Raw genomic sequence first — 27291 nt, forward strand, 5'->3', positions numbered from 1 at the left:
CCAAATACTGTCCGACTTAATGATTTGAGGGCTTCAATGTTTTAAAAATATGGAGCAGCATGCTCAAAGATTGTGTCCCAATCTGAAAAAACGTGATCCTCTAGAACTGACAAAATTTAGTCTTTCAAAAATGCCAAAGATTCTTCAACTAAAACAGCTAAAAAAGAAACATTATTTTTGATAGATATTACATACAGTTCCTTCCGAAGCTGACAAGTAGTCAGCTTTCGAACAATTAAAACCAAGAGAACAACAAAGAAAGTGCAAAATGACAAGCAAATCATAAAATGCCCAGCTATCCCAATCAACATATTCCACAAGCACAGAGTCATAGCATTCAATTAAACTAGAAAAGAGTGCTGCAGGAAGCAACACAAACAGCGGATTTACCTGAGAAGCAAATGTTCTGCTAGCTCTAGAGGACTCGGCTATCTCCTTGGCTTCTTTGTAATAACCAGTACGCAAGCAAAAAAATATCTGCCCAAGGAAAGAACAGTTAGCAAAACAATTCATGGAAAGAATGAAGTTTCTTAGCATCTTGTGTGAGATTTCGTATCAATTGGGATATGACACAACAGCATGACCCTCTTGTCTTTTGGCAATGTCCCATGGAGATAAAAACGGCTCAAAAGAGAGGTGTATTGCCAACACAGTTCAGCACTGATAAACTATGCTCTTTAACCTCTGGATACAAAGGTAGCATGATCTATATGCGTCCTCATAACAAACAAATATAAACTATGACGGTACAAGCCAATTCACCCCATTCTTTGTGCAGCAAGCACATGTGCACCTAAAGATAGCTAACAAAATTCTAAGCCCAAATCTATCTTTGCAAATAGCACATTAAATCCCAACATCCTCCTTCAATGTATACGATCAAATGAAAAAAATGAAAATCCAGATCATGGCACCATTATCAATACTGAGATGATAAACACTTAAACCACTTTAGACAAATACCAGCCAAGCCACGCAATGAGGCGGAACAGCCAATGCCTCCCGGCTCGCACTAAACTCTTGCACCTAGAGTTAAGCAATACCACACTTCCGTACCGATAAAAGTGAAAATAATATTGCAAACAATCAAACGTCCATTAGGACCCTTCCTCCCTTCTCTAATCTATCAAGCACCTGCATTCTCTTCATTGACAAGCATTTTTTTCCAAACAACAAAAAAACAATCTTTACAAGCACATAAGACTGGCTAAGAAAGAAATGGTGCATGAAGCACCATGGCCTCCGCTGATGAGATACCCTCCTCATGATTCCGATCCAAAGATGGGAACTCAAATTAAAAGGAAACGCAGGAAGACAAAGAATTCAGCAAGTTAATGGATCGTGTACACAAGAGAGCCGTGTGGATCCTCTCTCTTTTTTTTCTGCAAAAAAAGTGGGGCTTTGAACCTTTGCATTACATAAAAATCAACCATTGGTCCATATACAAGAAATATGGGAAAAACCCTGACAGATGTACAATGAGATAATCCCATAACAAACCACGGGATACATCTCGAGGTAAAGATACTCTAATCAAGTAGTGAAGTGTAGATATTTGAAAAGTGATAAAGTCTACACAAATTTGCCCAAAGCTCTGTCCACATCGGGCAATGTAGCGAAAACCACAAAGTCCAGTGTTGTATATCTGACTGATAAAAAGCACCCGCTGTAAAAACCTCCTTTAGCAACTCACAAAAGCCAAAGGACTGTGAAACCATCAGCATCCACTCTTCACATTTCCTGACCACAATGGGGTCAAATGATGCCTATGCTCCTCTTCCTTCTTCGAATAGACTATCATGTCATCAAACAATGTGCCAACAAACTTTTGATGTGGACGGAAAACCTATTCATCATCCTAATGAACGTGACAAGGGTATTTGTAAGACCAAATGGCATCACTAGAAACTCATATAGACCAAATGTCGTTCGAAACGCAGTCTTGTGCAGATCCTTTGGCCTAATACAAATCTGATGGTATCCACTCTTAAAATCTATCTTGCTGAAAAATTGCCGCACCCTCTAAACGATCAAGAATATGATTGATACTTGCAATAGGAAATATGTTCTTGATGATGTTCTTATTCAACGCACAGTAATCTTTCTTCTACACTAAGAGCGCTTGAGAGCAAAAGGGTGAAGAGCTAGGTTGAATAAACCCTTTTTCGAACAACTCCTCTACTTGGCTCATAATCTCTTTCTGTTGGGCCACACTAACCCTGTACGTAGGCCTATTTGGTGAGCTACAACCTGGCACCAAATCTATTGCATGATCCTCAGGCTCTTCGGCGGTAATTGAGACGGTAATGAATCAGAAAAACTATCACTGAACTCTCGCAAAAAAGCTGATGTTTCTCTATCTAACAAAGATAATTTTAACTGACAATTATCTGAAACATCACGTGCAAAAATCAAGTACGCAAAAGATGATTTTTAATTACAGAAGTGATAGCAAACGCTGATACAACAGGGATAGACTTTCCTTTCATTTTACATGCAGGATATGAGTCTTGACCCTAATGTTGCAAGATAACCTTTTTGTTGAAAGAGTCTCTTACTCCATGGAATTTCCAACAAAACATCGCATCCTTCTAAAGGCATGATATAAAACTCTTTTGTATCTACATAAGACTGGATGTGTAGACGGAGCTTGCCAATGATGGGAGTTAAAGACTGTGAAAGGCAATAGATTCTCATCATCGGCTTGCATGTGCCCTCCTTGCTCCCGCTTCTGCTAGTGAGTGTTGCTAACTACAAAAATTAAAGAAGTAAAATCGGAAGTCTTGTAAAGCGCTATATCTAGTAACTTCTTATATATTTGTGCCATTGACATAGCAGATAGAAAAGTATTATTGTGGGTTGCCTAAAGGGCTCAAAAATTACTGCACAAAGACTAGAGAGGTTACCCTTTCCTCAAGTGATGGAGGTTGAGAACACTGGTAATGCCTTGTTAAAAGGAGAAGACAATGGATTCAAGGGCAGCGTGAAAGGGGGTCAATCAAAGAAAGCTTCAGCAAAGAAATCCATTGCGAAAGCAGCTCTTGAAGTTTCCCAAGTGGTCAAGAAAAGGAGAGAAAACTAAAGGCTCGGCGGAGACTTTTGGAGGACATGCCAAGAAGCACAGAAACCCTTTCGTACGTAAGTATTTTGACAAAAAGAAGGCTTTAATGGCCGAGGGTAGATGCTTCATTTACAAGCACTCGTCACTTCGCTCTGCGGATTGTCCAAAGGAGTAAAGGCAAGCTGACTCAAATGACAGGAAAGGAAAGAAGCTAAAACCCAAGGCTGGTCTAGTGCCAGATATGGTGGGGGATATACAAAAGTCTGATGCCAATGAGCTATGCAGATCGTGGGGTAAATTTAGGGATCAAACATTGCTTGTTTTCTTTGGTCCAGGTGCAAAAACAAACTTTCTCTCACGAGAGTTGGCTATCAAGTAGGGCATAAGAGCTAAGAGATGGGGTACACAGCTGAGGCAGGTTTGGCGTTTTAATTTCTTGTTCTTTTCATTTTGCACATAGAATCTCATGTGTGGAGATTGATGCTAGTGATCATCGCATGGATGCTTAGTGTATCTCAATTTTCTATGTCTCTCCATATCCATTTGTGCCTGAGGACTTCCTTAGGAGCTGGCCACTCCAAGGATGTTTCTCCCTACCATATGACTGCGAGGCCTTTTATTGTGGGAGAATTTTTGTAACAAAGTATGTCTTGCTGGTAAGAAAGAGTAAGGGGGAGAATTTTTTCTTTTGCATATGCTTGAAGGTGGAACTCCCAGAGTTACCGGGGAACGGGTATTTCCATGCTTGGAACGTCGGAACGGCGTTCCGGCCAATCGGCGGTGATTGGAACGGCCCGGAACGGCAGTCCGTTCCGACAGTCCGGCTCATACCGAACGGTCGACCGGAACGCGTTCGGAACGGGGACGGAACGGCCGGAACGGCAGATTTCCAACGTTCAAAAATGGGCAGAATTTTGAAATTTTCAAACGTCCAGAAAACGGGCAGTAAACCCTCAAAAGCTATATATTGGCCAAGCCCTCACACCCTTTTCCTTCACAAGCCTCAAGCTCACTTGCTCTCAAGCTCTCTTGCTCTAGCCTCTCAAGCTCTATTGCTCTCGAGTCTCAAGCTCTCAAGGCTCATTGCTCAAGCTTCAATCTCTCAAGCTCTCAAGCTACCAACTTCCAAGATCTCAAGCTCTCAAGCATCAAGCTTTCAAAGTTCAAGGCTCTCAACTTTCAAGCTCTCTCTTGCTCTTGAGTCTCAAGGCTTTAAGCCTCAAGCTCTCTCGAGTCTCCTTCCAATTTCCATCATCTAGATTCCATGGCCTCTTCTTCTCGTACAACAACCCCCTCCGTTCATGCGGGCAACACTCAAAAGGCGAAGGAATGGTCGTGGTGGGATGAAGTGACCTCGGAGGGCACCTTGTCGGCGGCGGAGTGTTCTCATGCATGGGCATGCAAGCTATGCTCTTACACGCGGAAAGGGGGGCATGACAAAGTGAGGGCACACTTTCTTCGAGTGTCGGGACATGAGGTGAGATTTTGCTCCAACGTAACCATCAAGAAGAGGAAGGACCTCGAGGAAAAGGATCGGCAATTCAACCACAAAGCCAAGCCCGCCCGCAAAGGTATTGATCCAAAGACCCTCATTTTCCATTCTTCCTCTCTACCCGGTGTAGGTGTTGGTGCATCTTCACAAGGTCCAAAACGTGGCCAAAGGGCCCTTGCCACCTCTTGGGACCCACAGAAGAAGGAAGAGGTGGATGCGGCCGTGGCTCGATTCTTCTATCACGACCATATCCCATTTGTCGCGGCGAGGTATGTTCATTGTTTTATGATTTATCAATCTTCTCTCTCATTTCTTCCGTTATCGTCGGTTCCACCTTTTTGATACTAACCTCTTCTATGTTTGATCGAAATAGATCGGAGTATTGGAAAGTCATGGTGCAACGGATAGGAGAGTATGGCACCGGCTATGTGCCGCCATCTTCAGAGGCTCTCCGGACCACTTTGATCGATCGAGAGAAGGCTATCGTGGAGCAAGCAACCCTCAATATTCAGCGTCTTTGGGCAAAACATGGCGTTTCCCTCATTGCCGACGGGTGGAGCGATACAAGGAAGAGATCTATCCATGGTCTCGTCGCATACTCGAGTGGAGAGATGTACTTTGTGCACTCTCATGATGCTACCAAGAGTGGCAAGTCCGCCGATGTCCTCTCTGCAGAGTGGACAGCGGCCATAGAAACCATCGGTGAGCAACACGTGGTGGCCTTTGTCACAGATGGGGAGGCATCAAATAGGGCAACAGCAGCTATTATAGAGGGCCACTATCCTCATGTGACAGTGTGCTTTTGCATGGCACACTGCTTGAACAACCTTCTAAAAGATATCGGCAAGCTAGACTGGATCGCTCTAGTCATTGCTGATGCAGTGAAGATTGTTACTTTTATCAACAATCACAACTTGGTTCATAGTGAGTACCTCAAGAGGTCGGGCGGGAAAGTGCTTCTAAAGTATTCAGACACCCGCTTCGCATTCAACTTTCTTCTTGTGCGCAGGCTGTCTGAATGTCAAAATGCGGTCCGACAAGTCTTCATCAGTGATGAGTTCACCACCTCCCCCTATGCAAAGACAGTTGCAGGGATTTTGTGCAAGGATAAGCTAGAGGATCTTGAGTTCTAGAAGGAGCTCAAGAGTCTAGACGCACAGGTAAAACCGGTGGTTCATTTGCTTCGAGTTCTGGATGGCATGGATCCTTGCATTGGCAAGATTTATGAGGCAATGGACCGCATGATTGAGCAGCTTGCACAGCTTGAGCCGAACGCAGAGCAGTATGAGGAGATCCATGCGCTTTGCAGCTCAAGGTGGAATTCATATGCCTCTCCTTTACACGGGGCAGCGTACATGGTGGATCCAGAGTTCCAAGGTGCAGGGCAAGAGACAGATAGGGAAGTCATGAACCAATTTACAGAGATCTTAAACAAGATGGTTCTAGACAGAGATGGTCGACGCATTGTCAGAGATCAGTTGAGACAGTACAGAGAGATGCGGGGGTCATTTGGCAGTCCAGATGCTGAGATTGATCGTAGGAAGATAGGTTCAGTGCTATGGTGGGAGGACTATGGCTATGATGTCCCTAAGCTTCAGAGATTGGCGATCCGTATTCTCAGCCAGTCAGTTAGTACCTCATGCTTGAAGCAATTGTGGAGTACCTTTAGCCACATTGCTTCCAAGCAGAGGAATCGGCTTGGAGTGGAGAAGGCTAATGATCTTGTCTTCGTCAACGCAAATTTGAAAATGCTTTGCAAGAGTACAGACAAACAGACAGATCCTTTTACACAGTGGGAGATGGAGCAAGAGCCTCCTCAGGTAGGTGGAGATGCACATCCACCAACACCAAGTACTTCATCCGTGGCTAAGATTGAGCCGGACCTAGAGCTCGATGATGAGGAATGGGAGGATGTGCATGATTTACAGCCGGCTACTACGGATTGGGAGGCCTCTCAGGCTAGTGGCTCTTGAGTCTTGAGTCTTTGCCATTTATCCTTACCTTTTTGTATGGCTGCTTGAGCCTTGCCCTCTTTGCCATTTGTAGCTACTAGCATCTTTATGGTATTTGTCACCTTCAATCTTTTGGTATTGTGGTCAGTGGTCACTGGTTTGCCCCCCTTTGTTTTTTTTGTAGCACCTTGGCGGCCCTTGAGGCTTGTTAGCCATAATTAATTCCAAAGTGTTATCTCTGACTACTACTCTTGCAATTATTTGAGAGCATTGTGTATGGGCATTGTGTTTGCTCCATGTTGTATATGTGTTATGTACTCTGGGCGCCGCACATCCCAATCAAGTCATAATAAGGTTGAATGGTCTTCGAATCGTGTTTTTTGTGGGTATTAGAGTCAAAGGACTCTAGTACTACTTGTATTCAAACACATAACGCTAAAAAAAACAATATTTGGGTGTTTTTTAGCCTCCCGTTCCGCGCCGTTCCCGTTCCGGGCCCGTTCCCGTTCCCCCATTCCGTAGGGAGGCCCGTCGTCGTTCCCGTTCCGCGTTCCGGGTAACTCGGGGAATTCCTATCCATTAGAGGAGCAATCGTGGTGCCCAACGATCATCAGAAGGTGATGGATTGCGTTAACAACACCCGCATTCCCCACATACCCCGTATGGCAGCAAGGGAGTCGCAACCTTACATGTACTACTTCATACACCGCACTGTAAATTGCGCACCGTACTGTTCAGCCCATAGGGCATTTGCAATGTGCAGCAAAGCCAGTCACGTGGGTGTGCAGCCAGTTCCAGAGCTGCCGAGGGTTGGCGCCGCTAGTATGCATCAACACATGGAAGGAATGCCAGTTTCTCCTCTCGACTCCACACACGCACATGCATCGTCCTAATGTCTCTCCTTCCCATCTCCCGCTTTACACGCATGTTTCCATTTTTGCCCGTGATCAGGTGCATTTTGTCTCTTCAAACTTGTCTTGTCCCCTTTTCGAGGACTTGCAGAGTTTGAAGTGACCGCCATTGGCACCTGATTCGGCAAAATGGACGACCATCTTCAGCTTATGTATGGTGAATGACTTGGACACATTTTTTTATCACTCTATGGCGATTTTCTTGCGCCAAAGGTTAGTTTAAGTCACCTCATTCCCCAAAACCGGCATCAAAAAGTGAGCTCTGATGTTGCCAAGCCTTTCTATCTTTGAATGTTGTTCACGTTGGGGATGGATGAGAAGCCCTTGGACGCTTAATCACTAGATTTTCATGAGCTCGACAAACAATCTGCAAGCCCTTGCAAATAATAATGATAGAGAGATCCTTCTTACTCATAAAAACAGACAACTTAAATTTGATGTGTAGTTTTGGGGAGAATCTGTTCCCATTGTATCCATTTGTTCAATTAAGAAATTAATAGAAAAGCCTCTTTTGCGTACATGATCTAAGCAAACTCTCCTTCTTCCCATGAGTCTTGTTTCTTTTTCTCGTTTGATCAAAGTCGCTTACACTTCTTACCACAGTATCCCGCTTGTTTTGAAGAGCCCCTTCTATTAATGTTCTAAGTGATTTTTAGGTTGCCCAAGGCTCTAGTTCTAGGATTTCTCATCCAGAAAGAAGGGTTATTGAAACCGGCCAATAGCGCGGTAGACTTTGGCTTTCACCCAAAACTTTACATTAGACTTTAGGACACAAAGAAACTTTGCAACTAAAAACTTGTAACGGAATTTGACACTTCAAACACACATGGCTTGGAAGCTAGAGGCTACCAAGCAGACGCAAAAACCTGTTGGCCCCAAAGACTGGCGCCCCTTTCGGTATTTCTTTATTGTATTCAAAGAGGGAATGAAACCTGTGATTTCCTACAAGCTGCCCTGCTAAATAGAGGCTGAAAATGACTAGTTTTGGCCCGATTTCAACATCATAACCATACTAAGACGCTTCACAGACAGTATCCCCACGCAAAAAGTGACTTTCCCGACACATACGAACACTTTGCAAAACCTGGCGAGAATCTGTAGCACGCTGAATTCTTTCTTTTCTACCCTGAAAATGCGCCAGATCACTCGCACAGCGGTCCTCTCGCATCCCCGGACCTCTTGGGGGTATTAGGGACAATTCAGGGCCGAATCCCTAAACCTGTTAAAATACACAGCAGGCTGTTTTTCCCTGTTTTGGGCTTCGTTTCGCGAGCCAATCGCATCCGTAGCAAGTCCTCGAGCTCCCGCACATGTAAGGCTACTTGTCCTTTTAATCGGACGAGATTTCTCGCGTGAAATCTCTCAGAATTCACTTGTACCTACGGGGGATTAGCAACTAGCTAATCCAATACCTATGCCAGAGGCTCTTGCCTCGGCAATCGCGCATGAATCCACACAACTATACATAGGTCAAATGAAAAACCCTCTTGTGGGGCATCACATAACTGCACAAAGAAGAGAGAGCAATGAATGTTGTGCAAGGCTTTAGTTCTTGCACTTCACTGTACATAGAAGATAGCCAAGCACATAGTAGCTTTGGTACCTGCAACAATCCACCATACGACAGAAACTGCAGCCCACGTTTTATTCTAACGCTTATTTCTCTCTTAAGTTAGAAAATGCCCAAAAATGTGCAAAGTGGCACTCATGCATTAATCCCCCGCTATGGACCTTTTGGTCTAAAAATTTCTCAACCGGTTGCTCAATTGACTTAGCGGCAGAGTAATGAATGTTCCTCTTGTCATTCCGGAGCTAATGACGCGAACAGATTTCATTGCCCAAAATAGCAGTTCCCTAAATTTTAGGAGATGCTTCCATTGGACTCTCGCTGGTCAGATGACCATCTTTCACCACAGGGACCCCGTCCCAGTTCTCGGGTGATTTTCTCTTGGTGACCCCACCTTGGCATTGTGCCTCTATTGAGTTAGTTTCCAGTATCCACCAACTTATTAAGTGTGGCGAGGAGACCTAAATGACTTTGAACTGAGCCTAGATACCCCTTTACTACTCGAATTCCAATGCCGATTGTAACAGACTTGGACACTCCAAGTCGAGATTCTACCGCGACACCACAAGAATACACGTCAAAACAGTTCACAGGTCACAACTGATACGACACTGGCCCGGTGAAGATCTGTGCCTAAAGATATTGGCCCCATAGACTAGCGCCCCTTTCGGGATTTCTTTTTGTATTAATCTGCAACTCAAAAGTACAAGTGAGTGGTCAGGACTCACTGTCAGACTCTACGTTCAGATGCTCTGAGAAGTGAGAGCCCAATAACTCTTATAAAGGTTTACAAGGCATGCTAAAAGCAAAGCCCAAAAACTTCAAAATCAAAAGCCTTGCCAAAATAAAGCATCTTCAATTTTTCCTCTCACAAGCTTTGCTTGTAAAAATTAAAGCAAAAGCTCTCTCCTTTCTCTTGCAAATTGCATAGCCAAAAAGATGGCCCTACTTTTTCCGTACATTTGTTGCCGCAAAACGCGAACGTTCGTACACTGCCAGGTGGCTGGCTGTTCGCAAACTGTGCCGCAATTTCAGGATGGTCTGTACGGCAATTCCACGTCAGCATATAACCTGTATTTTTCAGGGGTCCATTGCCACGGAGGAGTGTGTGTGTACTGGATAGCCACGTCACCAGTTAGTGACATACCCCCCTCTTGAAAGCATTGTAATCGCCCTTGATTACGCCTGCAAAACAAACAAAAGCCATAAATTGTCTTAGCAAACACTTATTGTTAAGCTTTCGAAAAAGCCTCTCCTTTCTCTTCTTCTTTCTCATACGTGGCTTCTCAAAACGTAAGAGCACCCAATCATTCTCCTTCAATTTCAAATCGCGTCGATGGCGATCTGGTGCCTTTTTCTGTCGTTCTTGAGATTTCTGCAAAGCCTCGCAGACCTTGGCAAAAGCCGTGTCCAAGTCGCGCGTGTACTCATCGGCTTCAAAAATCTTATCTTTCGTGCTTAGGAAGGGTGGAACCTTCGTAGCACCTTCAATAATCTCAAATGGCACCTTTCCGGTCGAAGAGTGTATCGTGTTGTTGTAGGCAAATTCCACCAAAGGTAGATACTTTTCCCATTGAGTCTTCTGATCCGAGATGTAACACATCAATAAATCTAAAACCATTGAATTGGCAATCTCAGATTGCCCGTCAATCTGCCTTAAAAAGATGACGAGAACTGCAACCACATGCCAATGTTCTCCCAAATTGCCTTCCAAAACAAACTCGTGAATCTGGGGTCCCTGTCGGAGACAATCGTCTCAAGCATGCCATGTAATCTGAAGATCTGGGTCACAAACAGTCTCGCTAAGTGATCCGGCTTGACTGTTTTCTTCACTGGAATGAACTGAGCTTGCTTGCTAAATCTGTCAATAACAGTCCAAATACCATCGTGACCACTCTGTATTCTTGGGAGATCAAAATGAAATCCATTGCAATACTTTCCCCGGGGCGGGTGGGTATGGGCAAAGGCTGTAACAATCCATGTGCTTTATGCCTGTCAAACTTGACCTTCTGGCATATCAAGCAATTGCGCACAAACTCGTCCACGTCCTTCTTGAGTCTCGGCCAAAAGAAGTATCTCTCTACCCCTTTCAGGTGGTAGCAATGCCGCGGTGACCCGTGAAAGGCGAACAGTGGCATTCGGTCATAACCTTTTCCCTCAACGGCTGTGTAACGCACAACATGGTTTTCCTCATCAAGTAGCCATCCCGAATAGAATATCCCGCTATTGTCTCCCCATCCCATATCCGTGTGAAAAAGTCTGCAAATTTGTATCTGTGGCATACTAATCGGCCATATCCTCAAAGCTCCTATGATGTATCGTGGAAATAGCCAGAACCAATGGCTTCCGAGACAAAGCATTCGCCACCAAATTCTTCTATCCCTACACATGACAATCTGGAAGTGAAACTGTGACAAGATGGTCGCCCACCACATCTGCTTTTCCAATAGCTGCTTCTATGACACGAAGTAGCGTAAACTCTGATGATCTCTGAAGATAGTAAAATCCGCTCCGAGGTAATGTCGCCACTGAGTAAGAGCATGGATAACCGCCAAAAAAAGCTCTTTCTCAAAAATCTGTATTGTCAATTCCGCCCTTGAGAACAATCGGCTCTCGTAGGCTTTTTCTTTTTCAAACACAACAAGTAGCTTAGCGGCGTTACTCTCTTTCAAGAAGAGGAGATGTAACAAACTGCTGACGTGTCAACCTACTGAAGAACAGAGCTACCAACCGAGGGGCCTAAACCCTAGAAGAAGCAAGAGTAGCAACGTATTTCCGAAAATTGCCTAACAACTGATGACGTGGCAGATTTCCGAAAATTGCCTAACAACTGATGACGTGGCAGATTTCCGAAAATTGCGCTAGCATGATGACGTGGAAGGCTGTACGGATTTTCGTGCTGGCTCATGACATGGCAAGCTGTACGGATTTTCGTAACTTACGCTGGCAGTTTTTGGCTTTGCTTTTTGGACTAGAAGCTTTTGAGTTTTAAAGGCTTTTCACTATAACTCCTTTTCAAGCCAAGGGCGTTTAAATACGAGGTTAGGGCTCATTCTCTAGCATGCTTCCGGGCGAAGGTGCAGAGTCTAGAGTACCGGCTTGTCCTGTGTTGATGCAATATAAAGAAATACCGAAAGGGACGCCAAGGTTTGGGGCCAATACTCTCTGGGGTGGAATTCCGCCACTCCGTGTCACGTGTCGTCTCTCTCTCTCTCTCTCTCTCTCTCTCTCTCTCTCTCTCTCTCTCTCTCTCTCTCTCTCTCTCTCTCTCTCTCTCTCTCAGTTCAGTTGTTATTGAAGTGCTAAAAGTTTGTTCAGGCACGTGGTGCCCGTCTTGTGACAACTACTCTCCACTTCATGCGGCAGCTTATGTGCTTCACCCCGAGTTTCAGGGAAGGCGTCAAGAGACCGCGACAAGGAGGTGAGCAAAGGATGACGGCTTGCATTGGAGCGCCTTGAGCCTAGCAGTGACATTAGGAGCAAGATTAGAGATGAGCTACTGAACTACAGGCAAAAGAAGGGCACCTATGGATGCGTAGATGCACAAGTTGAAGGCAGCAAGATTGGCTCGGTTTTGAGGTGAGAGGACTATGGAGGAGATGGCCCACATTTGCAGCGCTTGGTTGTTCGTGTCCTTAGCCAAGCATGTATCACTAGTTGCTTGGAGCAACTATGGAGTGTATACAACCACATTGCCTCTAAGAAGAGGAATCACCTTGGGGTCCAAAGGGCCAATGAATTGGTGTTTGTGAGCGCTAACTTGCGCATGCTTGCCAAGAGCGTCACACACAAGGCAGATCCCTTCATTGAGTGGGAGATGGCACAAGATAATTCATCTATGACCGACACTTTTGAAGGAGCTAGAGGAGGACTTCGAGCCCCTCGCGAGGCCTCATATGTCATTGACGACCTTGACTACGACGACGATAGGGAGCTTCAGCAGGCAAGCACTTCCGGAGTTTGATGATCATTGATCACTCTAGAGTCTAGAGTCTACTCCTCTAGAGTCTATCTAGCCCTTTGTACTTTTTGTTATCCTTGAGGCTTGTCCTTTTTGAGCCCTTGTGGCATGCACTTTTCATTTTGTATCCATTGATGTTTTATAGCACATTTGCGCCTATATGACTCATGCTCTTTGGTCTATTTGGTGTAAATTTGTGGTCAAAGTGATGCTCTATGTGTGTGGCATGTATGTAGGTCAAAAAATGCCCAAAAAAACTCTTTTTTTTTTTGCCATTCCCACCCACGGCACCGTTTCCTGACTTCTGCCGTCCCATCCCCATCCTCATTCCCGACCCGCCATCCCATGTAACTATGCCTTCAACAAGGCAAGACCAGTGTTGGCAACTTTGATAAGCTGAGTGAGGGTAGCCACTTTGTTCTTTGTACAGTAATCTCGAAACCCTTTAGGCAGCCCAGAACAATACTTCTCAATCTGCTCTGTCAGTGGCACAAACCTGTAGGAGGTTATTAAGAGCAACGCTTTACAAAACCTCCGATTGTACTCCTGTAGGCTCTTGCAAGTAGCCACAGTGAGCTGATGCCAATCTATCATGACATCGGCTTCAAATTCATTTGACAACCACGCAGATGCAAACATTTGCTTGAAGTATACCCATGTGGCGGGTGCTGTCACAAGACGGGCACCACGTACCAATAGAAAAGAACAGACTGAACAGACTTTTAGCACTTCAATAACAATTGAAATGAGAGAGAGAGAGAGAGAGAGAGACGACACGCAGCACGGAGTGGCGGAATTCCACCCCAAAAAGTATTGGCCCCAAACCTTGGCGCCCCTTTCGGTATTTCTTTGTATTACATCAACACAATACAAGCCAGTACTCCAGACTCTGCACCTTCTCCAAGAAGCATACCAGAGAATGAGCCCTTAGCACATATTTAAAGGCCCTAGGCCCCTAAAAGCAGTTTACAGTGAAAAGCCTTCAAACTCAAAACCATCTGGTGTAAAAGCAATGCCAAAAAGGTGCCATCGTAAATCACAGAATATCCGTACAACAATTAGCACAAAACGCAAAAATCTGTACAGCCTGCCACGTCATCATGTCAGCACAATTATCGAAATTTCCATACAGTTGCCACGTTATCAGTTGTTTCGCCAGCCTTTTTGTGTATGTGTGTGTGGATCGTGCTTTATTTTAACCCTTTATGTCACTTGGGGCCCCATCGGACAGGGTCCCCATAAGTTAGAAGGACTTCTTCTTCTATTACTTGTTCTTCTTAGGGTTTAGGCCCCTCAGCCGGCATCTGTAAGTTGGATCCATTCTTTAGGGCTTTGACACGTCACCAGTTTGTGACATCTCCCCTTCTTGAAAGAGAGTGATCGTCCGCGATTACAGCATATCTGCAAAACAACTCAAGTTAGCTCAAAAATTTCCGAGGGACAATCAATTTGCGCTTTTTGTTAAGGATTTAGCTTCTCCTTTCCGCTCTTTTGATCAAGGAGTTAGCTTCTCCTTTCAGCTCTTTTGATCAAGGAGTTAGCTTCTCCGTTCGTCCACATCGGAACTCTTGATATTCCGGCGTTGTAAAATTAGCCATCACACGCACACCGTACTCATCTTCCACGGGTGTCTTGATGCAGTAAAATTGCATACCCAGGCAATCTCATCCAATTAGGAATATTCAGTGGTTGGCACATCACAAAGCATCACAAATGCTCACATATGCACGTTACAAGACATAGAAACATAAAGCCGTCGATGAACACTACTCCCGCATAACCTAACCAGGTCTGGGCCGGGAGATATTCAACGACTCCCTCATCACTCCTCCTGCATAACCTAAAAAGGTTCAGGCCGGGAGATATAGAGGCATTTTACAACCAAACGCCCCCAAGACTGCAACCTGCGTCATTTGGAGGTGCTCAGAGTAACCACTGCTCAGACTTCTTAATACTCCTCCCGCATAACCATCCAGGTCCGGGCCGCGAGTCACAACAACACTTTTCAATCATCATTTCTCACTACTCCAGCCGAGAGTAAAATCACCAATCATTGAAACCAGTATTAAAACCAAAGTCAAACATTTTAAGTCGACACCAAAACAAGTTCAAAACAGGAACCATCCATTACAAGCAGGATCATCAAACAGATTCTCAAACAAAATCCAAACTTGAAAAGCATACTCGACATTAGCCGAGTTCGAAAAGTCGATTGACTTTCCATCCTGAAACCTGCACCAAAAAATTAGGATTAGATTCCTTTCATAAGGTCGTAACCGACCACAACATGGTCCATCATCTCTTGGACAAATAGTGTTCCTTTGGTGGCGATGGTAGTCTGAAGACATAGGAATCACACTGGACCTCCAAGGTTATCATCTCGAGAAGAGACATCTACCGAGAGATGTCGAGAAATTTCAAGTTATAATCTGTTAGGGTTTCCATGGCAAGCATTTCAAGATACCCCACTCTGCTAGCAGTTGCACTTCGAAGGAAGATGTCAGAAACCATATAACTTCGGGAAAAAATTTTCTTGAAATCTTACCAAGTACTTGGAGTATGCTGCTTGGTAGCTATCAACATCTGCATGGCACTGCCTCTGAGAAAAACAGCAGCTCGAAACAAATATTGGATCCTTCTCTTGTAAGTGATCTTTATGGCTTATGCCCTGTAAGACATGAGCGGTGAAGAAGAGAGAGCCCCCGATGCGCGTGAAGTAAGGGTGGGAGTGGCTAATAAGTCCGGGGTCGGAGCGCCGGAGCGCGAAGTTTCTTCAAATAAAATTCCAGTAGACTTTTGAAAGTGCCGGTTTGCTCTGTATGCTCTTTAGTAGGACTGGTATGCTTTCAGAAAAGCACATGCCTGATGCTCTGATACCACTGTCACAAGACAGGCACCACGTGTCAATAGAAAAGAACAGACTGAACATACTTTTAGCACTTCAATAACAATTGAACTGAGAGAGAGAGAGAGAGAGAGAGAGAGAGAGAGAGAGGGCACGGAGTGGCGGAATTCCACTCCAAAGAGTATTGGCCCCAAACCTTGGCGCCCCTTTCGGTATTTCTTTATATTGCATCAACACAGTATAAGTTGGTACTCCAGAATCTGCACCTTCTCCAAGAAGCATGCCATATTTAAAGGCCCTAGGCCCCTAAAAGAAATTTACAGTGAAAAGCCTTCAAACTCAAAAGCATCTGGTGCAAAAGCAATGCCAAAAAGCTGCCAGCGTAAATCACGGAATTTCCGTACAGCAGTCAACGCAAAACGCAGAAATTTGTACAGCCTACCACGTCATCAAGTCAGCGCAATTATCATAATTTCCGTACAACTCCCACGTCATCAGCTGCTCCGCCAACCTTTTTCTCTGTGTGTGTGTGGGTCCTGCTTTATTTTAATCCTTTATGTCACTTGGGGCCCCATCGAACGGGGTCCCCATAAGTTGGGAGGACTTCTTCTACTGTTACCTGTTCTTCTTAGGGTTTAGGCCCCTCGGCCGGCATCTGTGAGTTGGCTCCATTCTTTAGGGCTTTGACACGTCAACAGTTTGTGGCAGGTGCCTATCTTTACATCAAGAACGTCGTCCACCATGTAAGCGCATTGTCTTTTAAGAAAGTGGCAGCTTTCCTGACCTTAGAGGCCTCTGTAAAATTCCCTCCTGCATAAGCTGTATCAAACTGCTAGAAGAAAGTTAAGAGCCTTTGCCTTATCCTCAAAGCCCCTGAAAGTGCTAAACTTTACAGCTACACCACCTTCTTTGTACACTTTTGGTTTTCTTCAATGCCCCCAAAATTGTCATAGGGAATTGCCTGCAACATGGGCACTGTGATATGGATCATCCACGCGTCTTGGCCATTGACATTTTGCGTCATAGGTGCCATATCTAGCTACTGTCCAGAAAAACCAGCCATGCCATAATTACCATGTGGCACCCCAAACAAGCCCTAGTTGCTCTGAAAGCCTTGTTGCATGCCGATGCTACCATACATGGGGTTTGGCATCATGCCTTGCATGCATACAATGTTGGTTTCCAGGCGCATAACCATCCATACTTTGAAACATAGATCCACCCAGGAAATACCCACGATGTACCATGGGTGGTGGAAAAACCTGATGCATTGCCTCGAAATTGGTTCCCTATCCCTTTAACACAACATGCGCGCTCAGAACGATGGCGGGCTGAATTGGCTAAGCCTGTAGAATAGGCGTCCTAACCACCTGTTAATGGACGGAAGGAACTTGGAGCCCATGACTCCGCAACATGCAAGTGCTCCCTATCCTGCTGGGACGCATGAAGTACATGGGCTTGAGCCTCATCAGGCTCTACTGGCTATGTGAGTTCCCTTGTCTGCTGCGGCACTGGTGGCGCTTGCAAAAACTCTATAAACCTTGGGTTCTGCACCAATCAAGAAAACAAATTCACAACGGCAACCAACTGAGTCTAAACGCATCATCTTCAAGTTGCCCGACACCTGTTGGCTCCAAAGACTGGCGGCCCTTTCGGTATTTCTTTATTGTATTCAAAGAGGGAATAAAACCTGTGATTTCCTACAAGCTGCCCCGCATAATCCGGTTGAAAATGACATCTTCTGGCCCGATTTCGGCAACATAACCGTACTAGGACGCTTCACAGACAGTATCCCCACGCAAAAAGTGACTTTCCCGATGCATACAGACACTTTGCAAAACCTGGCGAGAATCTGCAGCACGCTAAATTCTCTGTTTTCTTCCTTGAAAATGCGCCAGATCACTCGCACAGCGGTCCCCTCGCGTCCCCGGACCTCCTAGGGGTATTATGGACCGTTTAGGGTCAAAACCCTAATCATGCAAAAATATACAGCAAGCTGTATTTCCCTGCCTTGGGCTCCGTTTTGCGAGCCGATCGCATCCATAGCAAGTTATCGAGCTCCCACACCTGTAGGGCTACTTGCCCTTTTAATCGGACGAGATTTCTCGCGTGAAATCTCTTTGAATTCACCTGTACCTACGGGGAATTAGCAACTAGCTAATCCAGTACCTGTGCAAGAGGCTCTTGCCTCAGCAATCGCACATGAACCGACACAACTGTACATAGGTCAAATGAAAACCCCTCTTGTGTGTAACAAACTTGGGACACCCCAAGTCAAGATTCTACGGCGACACAGCAAAGATTCACTTCAAACTTATTCACAATTCACAATAAAGTCTGCGGATGCTCACTCTCAGACTCTGCGTCCGGATGCCCTGAGAAGTAAGGCCCTTGGGCGTATTTATTCTTACAAGGGATGCCCAAAAGCAGAGCCCCAAAAGCTTTCAAACTCAAAAGCAATTGATCTCCAAAAGCTTTAAACTTGAAAGCAAAAGTTCCAAAAGCAATAGGTTCCCAAAATCTGTCTAAAGCAGTTTATGCAAATCACGAAAATTCCGCACAACTGCCACGTCAGCATGTTAGCGCAAATTGCAGGCAACCATGCAGCTGCCACGTCATCAGTCAGCCACATCATCGGCCAACCACGTCAGCCTATTGACGCCTTTTCCCGCACATCTGCCATGTCAACAGTTGTGTGTGTTTGTATGGGGGCTGCCACGTCACCAATTTGTGACATACCCCCTCTTGAGAGACTTGTAATCGCCCTCGATTACGCCTCAATATAGACAGAGGCCATAAACTGTCTTAGTAGACACTGATTGTTAGTACCGACGCACTAGACACAACGCATTTAGCACTTGTACAAATCAAGAGTCACATCACCAAACATTACTTGACATCACAAGACAAACCACATACAAATTCATTCCAAATCTCAGACCGTGATTAATCGGCAATGTATTTAGTAATCGCATCTAGATCCATTGCGGACCTCATGGATCCCCGATTAACTAATCCAAGAGCTTTCCTCAGCTCATAACAGTAAATGAAGGCGTTTAGGCTTCTCCTACAAGTTACCATTGTTTGATATAAAATATTTGTCATTAGTTTGGCTTTATCAATAAGCCATCGTCCTATATAAGTTACGACATATCTGCTCTTTCTTTAAACGGTCTTTAACTTCTTGGTAGATTTATCTCTTTGCTGCCCCCATCCTTTCCTTACTTTCTTTACCCTTGTTTGATGGCATCTTGGCAACAGGATTTGGTGTTATTCTTAAGCATTTCGCACTTGCAAAATGCAGGCAAAGTTGTCAAGAGAGAATTCTTAGAGATTCAAACATCTACTCTTCCCAGAGCAAGGTTCTTCGGTCGGTCAGACAATATGGAGGCCTTAGCGTAATAGCATAAGGGCAACTCTCTGGGGTTGAGATCACTTCCGCAACAACGTTCCACTGTTTCGGGTTGCTAAAGCTTTAGGCATCGGTCCCCAGTTATACTATGTAATAAGATCACTCAATCGTGGCTTCTCTGAAAGGTTATTCTTGTTGACACAATTTATCCCTTCTTCTAAGATATACTTGTATCCGCATTTTGGTTTACCCCTTAGGGGTCCCTTTGTATTTTCTCCTCATACCAAAGAGATTAGTGAAGCCATTTCTCGTCGGGTCATTCCGATGGAAGAAAGACCCAACATGTGTCCAGCTTGTGACTCTTGCTATTGTGACCATGCAATGGAAGGTATGGTCGATTTGTAAGTTTGTCCTCCTCCTTAATATGAATTTAAAGAACAGGGTTTAATTGCCAATTCTTGGCCCCATAAGGTTATCCTATTGCAATCATGTCATAGAGATTTATGAGACCAAAATGCTGCAGTCATTTCGTCTTTGAGTTCCTGCACTCAAACAAGTCGAGTACAAATCAATCATTTTCATTTTTGGAAATTCCAGTTCATAAAGTCATACAGTAGAATATTGTAGCCCATCAGTATCCCTGAAACCCAAAGGGAGACATCACTGACTCTATTCAAAATTGGGGTAATCCGTTGACAAAGGAGCGGAGTGACTCTCCTCTTGTGCAAACACGCTGCACTAGATTCACCCATGCTAATGCGAAATCGAATGCTTCATGGTAAAGTTCCAAAATCTAAGTATCTGCTAGGTCCTCCTCCTCCATCTACTTCGCATCCAATGCAGGATATTTCTTGAACTTAACCAAGATGACGTCGATACAATTCTCTTTTCATGGGTTAGAAGGGGAAGAAACCAAAGAATTTGGATAGGGTGCCTAATCACTTTACCTTTTAACCTTTCTGTCCTTGTGTGCCAATATCTGTTCTGGAACGAGTATCTCCTCGCTTTCCTCCACTTCGGGTTGCTCATCTAGCTCCCCATCTTCGGACACATCGCCTTTAAAAGGCTTCAATAGACTCACATGAAAAGCATTGTGAATCTTCCCAGTATCGGGCAGCTTCAGTCTAAAGGAGACATCATTTATCTATTCTTTTATATGGAAAGGTCCATAGTATCTCATGCTAAGCTTTGGAAAAAGCCGCTCCTTTCCCTTTTTCTTTTTTACGCGTGCCTTCTCAAAACGTAAGAGCACCCAATCGTCTTCCTTTAATTTCAAATCGTGACAATGTCGATTTGCTGCCTTCTTATGTCTTTCTTGAGATTTCTCTAAAGCCTCCCAGACCTTGGCAAAAGCAGCGTCTCTAAGTCCCTCGTGTAGTGGTCGGCTTCAAAAATCTTATCTTTAGTGCTAAGGAAGGTGGAACCTTCGGAGCACCTTCAATGATCCCAAATGGCATCTTCCCCGTCGAAGAGTGGATAGTGTTATTGTAAGCAAATTCCACCAAGGGCAAAAAAAATTCCCATTCAGTCTTCTGATCAGAAATGTAAGACTTCATTCAATAAATCCAATACAACTGAATTTGCAATCTCAGATTGCCCATCTATCTGTGGGTGGAATGATGATGAGAACTGCAACCGTGTGCCAATGTTCTCCCACATAGCCTTCCAAAACAAACTCGTGAATCGGGGATCTCTTTCAGAGACTATTGTCTTAGGCATGCCATGTAATCTGAAAATCTATGCAATGAACAGTCTCGCTAAACGATCCGGCTTGACTGTTTTCTTCACTGGAATGAAGTGAGCTTGCTTGCTAAATCTGTCGATGACAGTCCAAATGACATCATGCCCACTCCGTGTTTTTAGGAGATTAAAAATGAAATCCATTGTAATACTTTCCCAGGGACGGGTGGGAATGGGTAAAGGCTGTAACAATCCTTGTGCTTTACGCCTATCAAACTTGACCTTTTAGCATACCAAGCGATTGCGTACAAAGTCGTCCACATCTTTCTTGAGTCTCGGCCAAAAGAAGTAACGCTCCACACCTTTCAAGGTGGTGTCAATGCCGCGGTGATCCGTAAAAGGTGGACAATGGCATTCAGTCAGAACATTTCCCTCAACTTCTGAGTAACGCACAACATCGTTTTCTTCATCAAATAGCCATCTCGTATGGAATATCCCGCTACTATCTCCCCATTCTGTAGTCGAGTAAATACATATGAAAAATCTGGATCTGTGGCGCACTGATCAACCATGTCCTCGAAGCTTCTATGACGAATCGCGGAAATAACGAAGACCACCAAGTTCTTCTATCCCTGAACACGTACAATCTGGAAGTGAAACTGTGACAAGATGTTAGCCCCCACATCTGCTTTTCCAAAAGCTGCTTCTGTGACAAGAAGTAGGGTAAACTTTGATGATCAGTGAAGACCATGAAATCAGCTCCAAGTAGGTAATGTCGCCACTAAGTAAGAGCATGGATCACTGCCAAAAGCTCTTTCTCATAAATCTGTGTTGCCAATTTTGGCCTTGAAAATAATCGGTTTTCATAGGCAATCACATGGCCTTGTTGCATTAAGACCGTCCCAGACTACAACCACAAGCATCATAATATACTTTGAATGGCTTTGCAAATCCGGCAAAGCCAACACTGGTCCAGTAGTCAATTTTCCTTTCAGTGTCTGAAAGGCAGTCACCTCTGTGGGTCCCCACGAGAAAGGGACTCCTTTCTATGTCAGAATGTGCAGAGGGGAAGCTCCCTCTGGTAGTAAGAACACAAGCCGAAGAAACTTCCAACTTCATGAACTTTCTTCAAATCTGGTCAATCAAGAATAGTCTCAATCTTATTTTGAGTCTGGGGAATGTTATAATCTACAAGCTGATTCCCTTTATCCTTTCTTTCCTTGTGCCCTGGGACCTACGGGTAGCGTCTTTCGCTTCCCCTATCCATTGGCACGTCAGAGTCAATCATCGGAACCCTAAGACGCACTATCATCTAATTCCGCTTTCTCTGGAATCCTTTGATGAACTTGCATTTGGTTCCCTTAGTTCGTCAGAACCCTCTAATTGTCCAGAATCCTGTGATAAGCTATCATTGGTTCCCTTGATTCATTCTCTTCACTGGTAGACTTGAGGTGGATACTATCCTGCCCTTCGCATAAGTCAATGAGCCGGCATGCATTCCAAATCATTGCTTAGTCATGTCCCATAAGTCTTTGAATGGAGTCAGACTTTTTGAGGTGGATACTATCCTGCCCTTCGCATAAGACAATGAGCCGGCATACATTCCAAGTCGTTGCTTAGTCATGTCCCATAAGTCTCTGAATGGAGTTAGACTTTCTGGTTTAAAGCATAGTCTTGAATCTCTTTAGCAAACCACAACAAAACCGCTCAATTTGGTCTTTCAAAGTAATCTTCCGAAACGAAGACACTGGCAAACAAGCATCCCAAAATCTCTAACAATAGTCATTGAATGTTTCTTTCTCGTCATTTTCAAGTGATGCCAAGTCATGATGACATTCATCCGCACCGTTCCTTTGAAGTAATATGCCGCCTGTCGCTCCCTTGAATGTTCTGAGAGCCACTCTCCAAAGAAGGCGACGTCAAACTGTATATGGCCGGGTCTATCTGTACCCTTTCTACCGAAATGATGTGTCTTAAGAAATGTATCTCGGGCAAGAAAAACTCGCTCTTTTTTTTCACATTTATAAGCAATTTATGCTTCCTCAATGTCTAGAAAACCCACAAATAATTGGTATTCTGTGAAATCCAAGAGTCGTTCTGAAAGTTACCTTGTAGATGTCTCCAAGAGCAATACAGGTCTGGTGGTAATCATTCTTCATATCAATTCGATAAGTAGAATTCTGAAGTCTGTCATGTATATCATCGATCCTCGTACTGTGGAAATCTGTTCTGGTTCATTGTTTCTTTATCTTGGCTTCGGCTAATTCTGTAAGGTGGCTGGTTCGGTGGTGTACTACCACGAATCAATCATGTGATCTTCACGACGTAAAAGAGATAACTCACTTTGTACGCCTCCAGAGAAACAGTCATTTTCTATTGCAAAAAAATCTTGTCGTTTCTTTTCGAGGTCAAACATATTCGACCTTCATTCATCATTCAGTTCTCTCAAGAAAAATCGAGTAAAAGAAATTGAATTTCATCAAGTACAATCTCTTAGCCCTTTATTTGTCAAAGTCGCTTTCTCAGCCCGATAGCCAACCACGGTATTGTTCTTGTGGTACCAAGGGATTTCTAGGAGGACGTCACAATATTCCAAGGGCATTACATAGAAGTCCTTGTGCCCTAAATACCCCTAACGTTGCAAACGAAGTTTACCAATGATCAGTGTAATGGCAACATCCCCTCCGGGTGCCGCTAGAACTGCCTCCGCCTGTGGCCTCATCCTGTCGCGTGTAATTCCAAGTCGAGCCGCCAATTTCAGAAGTTGGCCTTGGCTCCTTCATCAAAGGAAATTTAGGGCTTCCTCATCTTTCACTTTGCTCCAAGGGCGACAAAGTTTTGTACTTTTGTTCATCTGATTCTATTCGGGCCCCACTCGATGTGGTACCAGTTTTGCTTTCATCTCCTTTCTTCCGCACTCAACTGATGCTCTGTAACTCTCAAGTTTATCTTCTGGTGGTCCTTTGAATTCTGGTCCATCTCTTTCTACGTGTACAGGTTCCGCTTTTCTGCACTCGTCTGTCCTTTTGGCTTTCCTCTCGACTTGAGAGGAGAAGCAATGGCTACATGACATCTTGAGTACACATATGCCAATCTGCAATTGACGTTTGTACTCCGTTATTGGTTCCAAAAATCTGCCAAAAGCAATCAGCGCAAATCATGGAAATTCTATACAGCGCCACGTCAGCATGTCAGAGCGAATTGCAGGCATTCGTACAACTGCCACGCCATCGGCCAGCCACGTCAACCTATTGGCGCCTTTTCCCGAGCATCTGCCATGTCAACAATTGTGTGTGTGTGTGTGTGTGTGTGTGTGTGTGTGTGTGTGTGTGTGTGTGTGTGTGTGTGTGGGAGGCTTGCCACGTCACCAGTTTGTGACATTGTGGGACATCACATAACTGCATGGAGAGAGGAGAGAGGGAGAGAGAGCAGTGAATGCTATGCAAGGCTTCACTTCTTACACTTCACTGTACATAGAGGATAGGCAAGCACACGGTAGATTTGGTACCTACAACAATTCACCATACTGCCGAGAATGCAGCCCACGTTTTATTTTAACGCTTCTCTCTTTCTTAAGCTAAAAAATGCCCAAAAATGTGCCAAGTGACACTCATGCATTAATTCCTCGCTTTGGACCTTCTGGTCTAAAAATATCTCAACCGGTTGCTCAGTTGACTTAGCGGCAAAGTAATGAAATGTTCCTCTTGTCATTCCGAGCTAATGACGCAAACAGATTTCATAACCCAAAATAGCAATTCCCTAAATTTTAGGAGATGCTTCCATTGGACCCTCATTGGTCATCTGACCATTTTTCACCACTAGGACCACGTCCAAAAATGCAATGTAGCCCAATTCTCGAGTAATTTCTCTAGGTGACCCCACCTTGACACTCTGCCTCTATTGAGTTAGTTTCCTAGTATCCACCAACTTATTAAGTGTGGCGAGGAGACCTAAATGACTTTGAGTTGAGCCTAGACACCCTTTTACTACTCAAATTCTAGTACCGACCAGCTTCCCATCTGCAAGTGAAACTACTGTTTCACACTGGCCATAGAATGTCCGGCCATTTGCAACTTCAAAAAGAGTGTCTCAAAAATTAGATAAAAATCATCGGAAAGAAACCAACAACTAAGGTTAGCAATTGCCACGTCCTCGTGACAGTTATACTTACCACTAGCTGGCAAAAACTAGGCTGGTTTGTTAAATCTGTCGACAATCGTCCGAATAGCATCATTACCATGTTGAGTCCTTGGCAAATCCATTATAAAGTCCATTGCAATGATTTCCCATAGTTGCAAGTATATAGGTAAAGGCTGAAGTAAACCAGGCGTTTTATGCCTGTCAAACTTGACCTTTTGGAAAGTCATACATTCACGTACATATGCTTCAATATCTTGCCGCATTCTTGGCCAAAATAAATAGCACTCTATCATATGTGTTGTAGGCATTATTCCTCTATGACCAACAATAGGAGAAGCATGATACTCATTCGGAACTGCACGCAGGAACTCCACCATAATACATAAGCGATTGTCGTTCACTAAATGCCCATTTTTTATGACATAAGAAGCATGTGACTGACCAGCCATCAAATAAGCCCATAAAGATTCGAGATCAGCATCTATATCATACTTTTCACACATCCATAAGTCATTGTGAGACGCAATAGAAATGGCCACTATGAATAGCTTTCTTGACAATGCATCGGCCAGTACATTTTTCTTTCTTGGGGTATCTATGATTTGAAAATGAAACATAAAGAGGAAATTTGCCATTCTCATGTGCTTCTGTGACAACTTAGTTTGAGGAGAAAATACCTCAAACTTTGATGATCAGCCTTCACTTTAAAATCAGCCCAAAGGAGGTAATGTTTCAAAATCATCAATGCATAAATAACAGCCAAGAGTTCCTTTTCATATATGCCAAGAGAGAGCTCTGCGTCACGCAATTTATGACTCTCATATGCAGCAGCATGATATTCGTTTTGGCACCACGGGAGCCCGATAGGGCATCCGTATCTATTGTGGGTTCCTAGCAGCACCCAAAAGTTTTTCTTTGTAATTATGTACGACATTACATAAGAGATCCCTCAGTTCTCTCCTCTTGGTTTCTTACACAGCACATCAAAATCTACACAACCGCAAAAATGACCCATGGGTTTAACCAATTCTTTGAAATTACCTTCATGTCGAAGCACCAAAAGGTCTAAAATTCTTTGAAGTAGCCAGTTCTTAAGTTTCTGACATATTTTGATGCATTAATGTTGACTCTTCATATTTTTTAGGAATGAGTACCTGATGCCATGTGGTGTCAATAGGTGGCTGTCTTCCCAAGTGTTGAGCATCAAAATCCAACGCACCTTGATCCCTCAAGCGCACCTAGAACATCCAAATCCAACACTTCTTGATCCCTCAAGCATATTCAGAAAGAGATCAAAGAATAAACTCGTGAAATTTTTACCCGCAAAAATGCTCTGATGAGCTGCAGGTTACCGGTGGAACCTCCGAGTGCTGCCTGTGAGCAACGATGAGCATCAGGTATTGCTGCAACCATTTTTGCAATATTAACAACTCTCGACTCCAAGGAGATTAATGTCAAAAACCTGTGCTGGGTGGCTTTGTATGGTATCTCTGATATACTTCTCATGACCTTCTTCAAGGTGATGCCGAGCACCTAGTATCAGTAGCATTTTTCTGGTCAGAGTTTTGGATTTTTCTACCTCTTCAGAGAGAAGGCACTGCGGGAAGAGAACAATTGTTATGAGGGTTCTAACACTTGAGCACTATATACGATCATCGCTGTGCCATAGCAATTCATGCCCCAAAATCCATCACCCAAAAGCAACAACCCTGCTCACACAAGAATCAAAAAATAAGTTACTCAAAAATGTTTTAAATTCTTGCCTTGACAAGATTCCAAATCTTTCGCATAGTCACGGACTTGGAGACATGAATATCCTCTCCCAAAGACTCACAAGCTTCTCCAAATGCAACCGCAACCTGCAAATGTAGCTTATCATTTTGGTATTAATCAATATAAGGACGTGGTCACACTTAAATGTCAAATTCACAAACCAAGTAGCATCCATAGTTGGCTCTTTCAATAAAGAGCATCATTGACAATTGCAAGATATTATAGAAAGATACGGAAAGTGTACATACCACAATCCCCTCAAACAACAACAATACAGTGCCTACTTTAAGGACGATGTCCTAAGTTCCATGCTTTGCACTAAGGATCTCTTATTCAACATTAATAATAGCAATATTATCATCAAGCCAAGCATTACACGGTACACCAGTCAATTTCTGGTCCTTACATGCAAAAAGCTTTGATTAATATCATTTAGTAGAAATCTCTCTCTCTCTCTCTCTCTCTCTCTCTCTCTCTCTCTCTCTCTCTCTCTCTCTCTCTCTCTCTCTCTCTGCTGCTGCCTGCTTAGCTGCGCCCCCTCGCGCCTGCTGCCCATC

The 27291-nt window shown here is 44.1% G+C and overlaps 1 protein-coding gene across 5 annotated transcripts in view; it reads right to left on the reverse strand.

The window, feature by feature from the left end:
* The window catches only part of LOC147424622 (Nucleoporin interacting component (Nup93/Nic96-like) family protein), a 146819-nt gene that overhangs the window by 42841 nt on the left and 76687 nt on the right, over positions 1-27291 (reverse strand). For all 5 annotated transcript variants that reach the window (XR_015186501.1, XR_015186500.1, XM_086500771.1 and 2 more), the window contains exons 7-11: positions 26725-26820; positions 26424-26558; positions 26282-26335; positions 26116-26199; positions 391-477 (exon numbers count right to left, since the gene is read on the reverse strand). Coding sequence is in view for 3 of the 5 variants with exons in the window: in XM_086500771.1 (XP_086356897.1) it covers positions 391-477; positions 26116-26199; positions 26282-26335; positions 26424-26558; positions 26725-26820 (456 nt within the window). In the remaining 2 variants the exon portion in view is untranslated. The remainder of the gene's footprint in view (positions 1-390; positions 478-26115; positions 26200-26281; positions 26336-26423; positions 26559-26724; positions 26821-27291) is intronic.

Source organism: Adiantum capillus-veneris, chromosome 25 (genome assembly GCF_014529385.1).
Source record: "Adiantum capillus-veneris isolate H3 chromosome 25, ASM1452938v2, whole genome shotgun sequence".
In the NCBI taxonomy this organism is placed as follows: Eukaryota; Viridiplantae; Streptophyta; class Polypodiopsida; order Polypodiales; family Pteridaceae; genus Adiantum; species Adiantum capillus-veneris.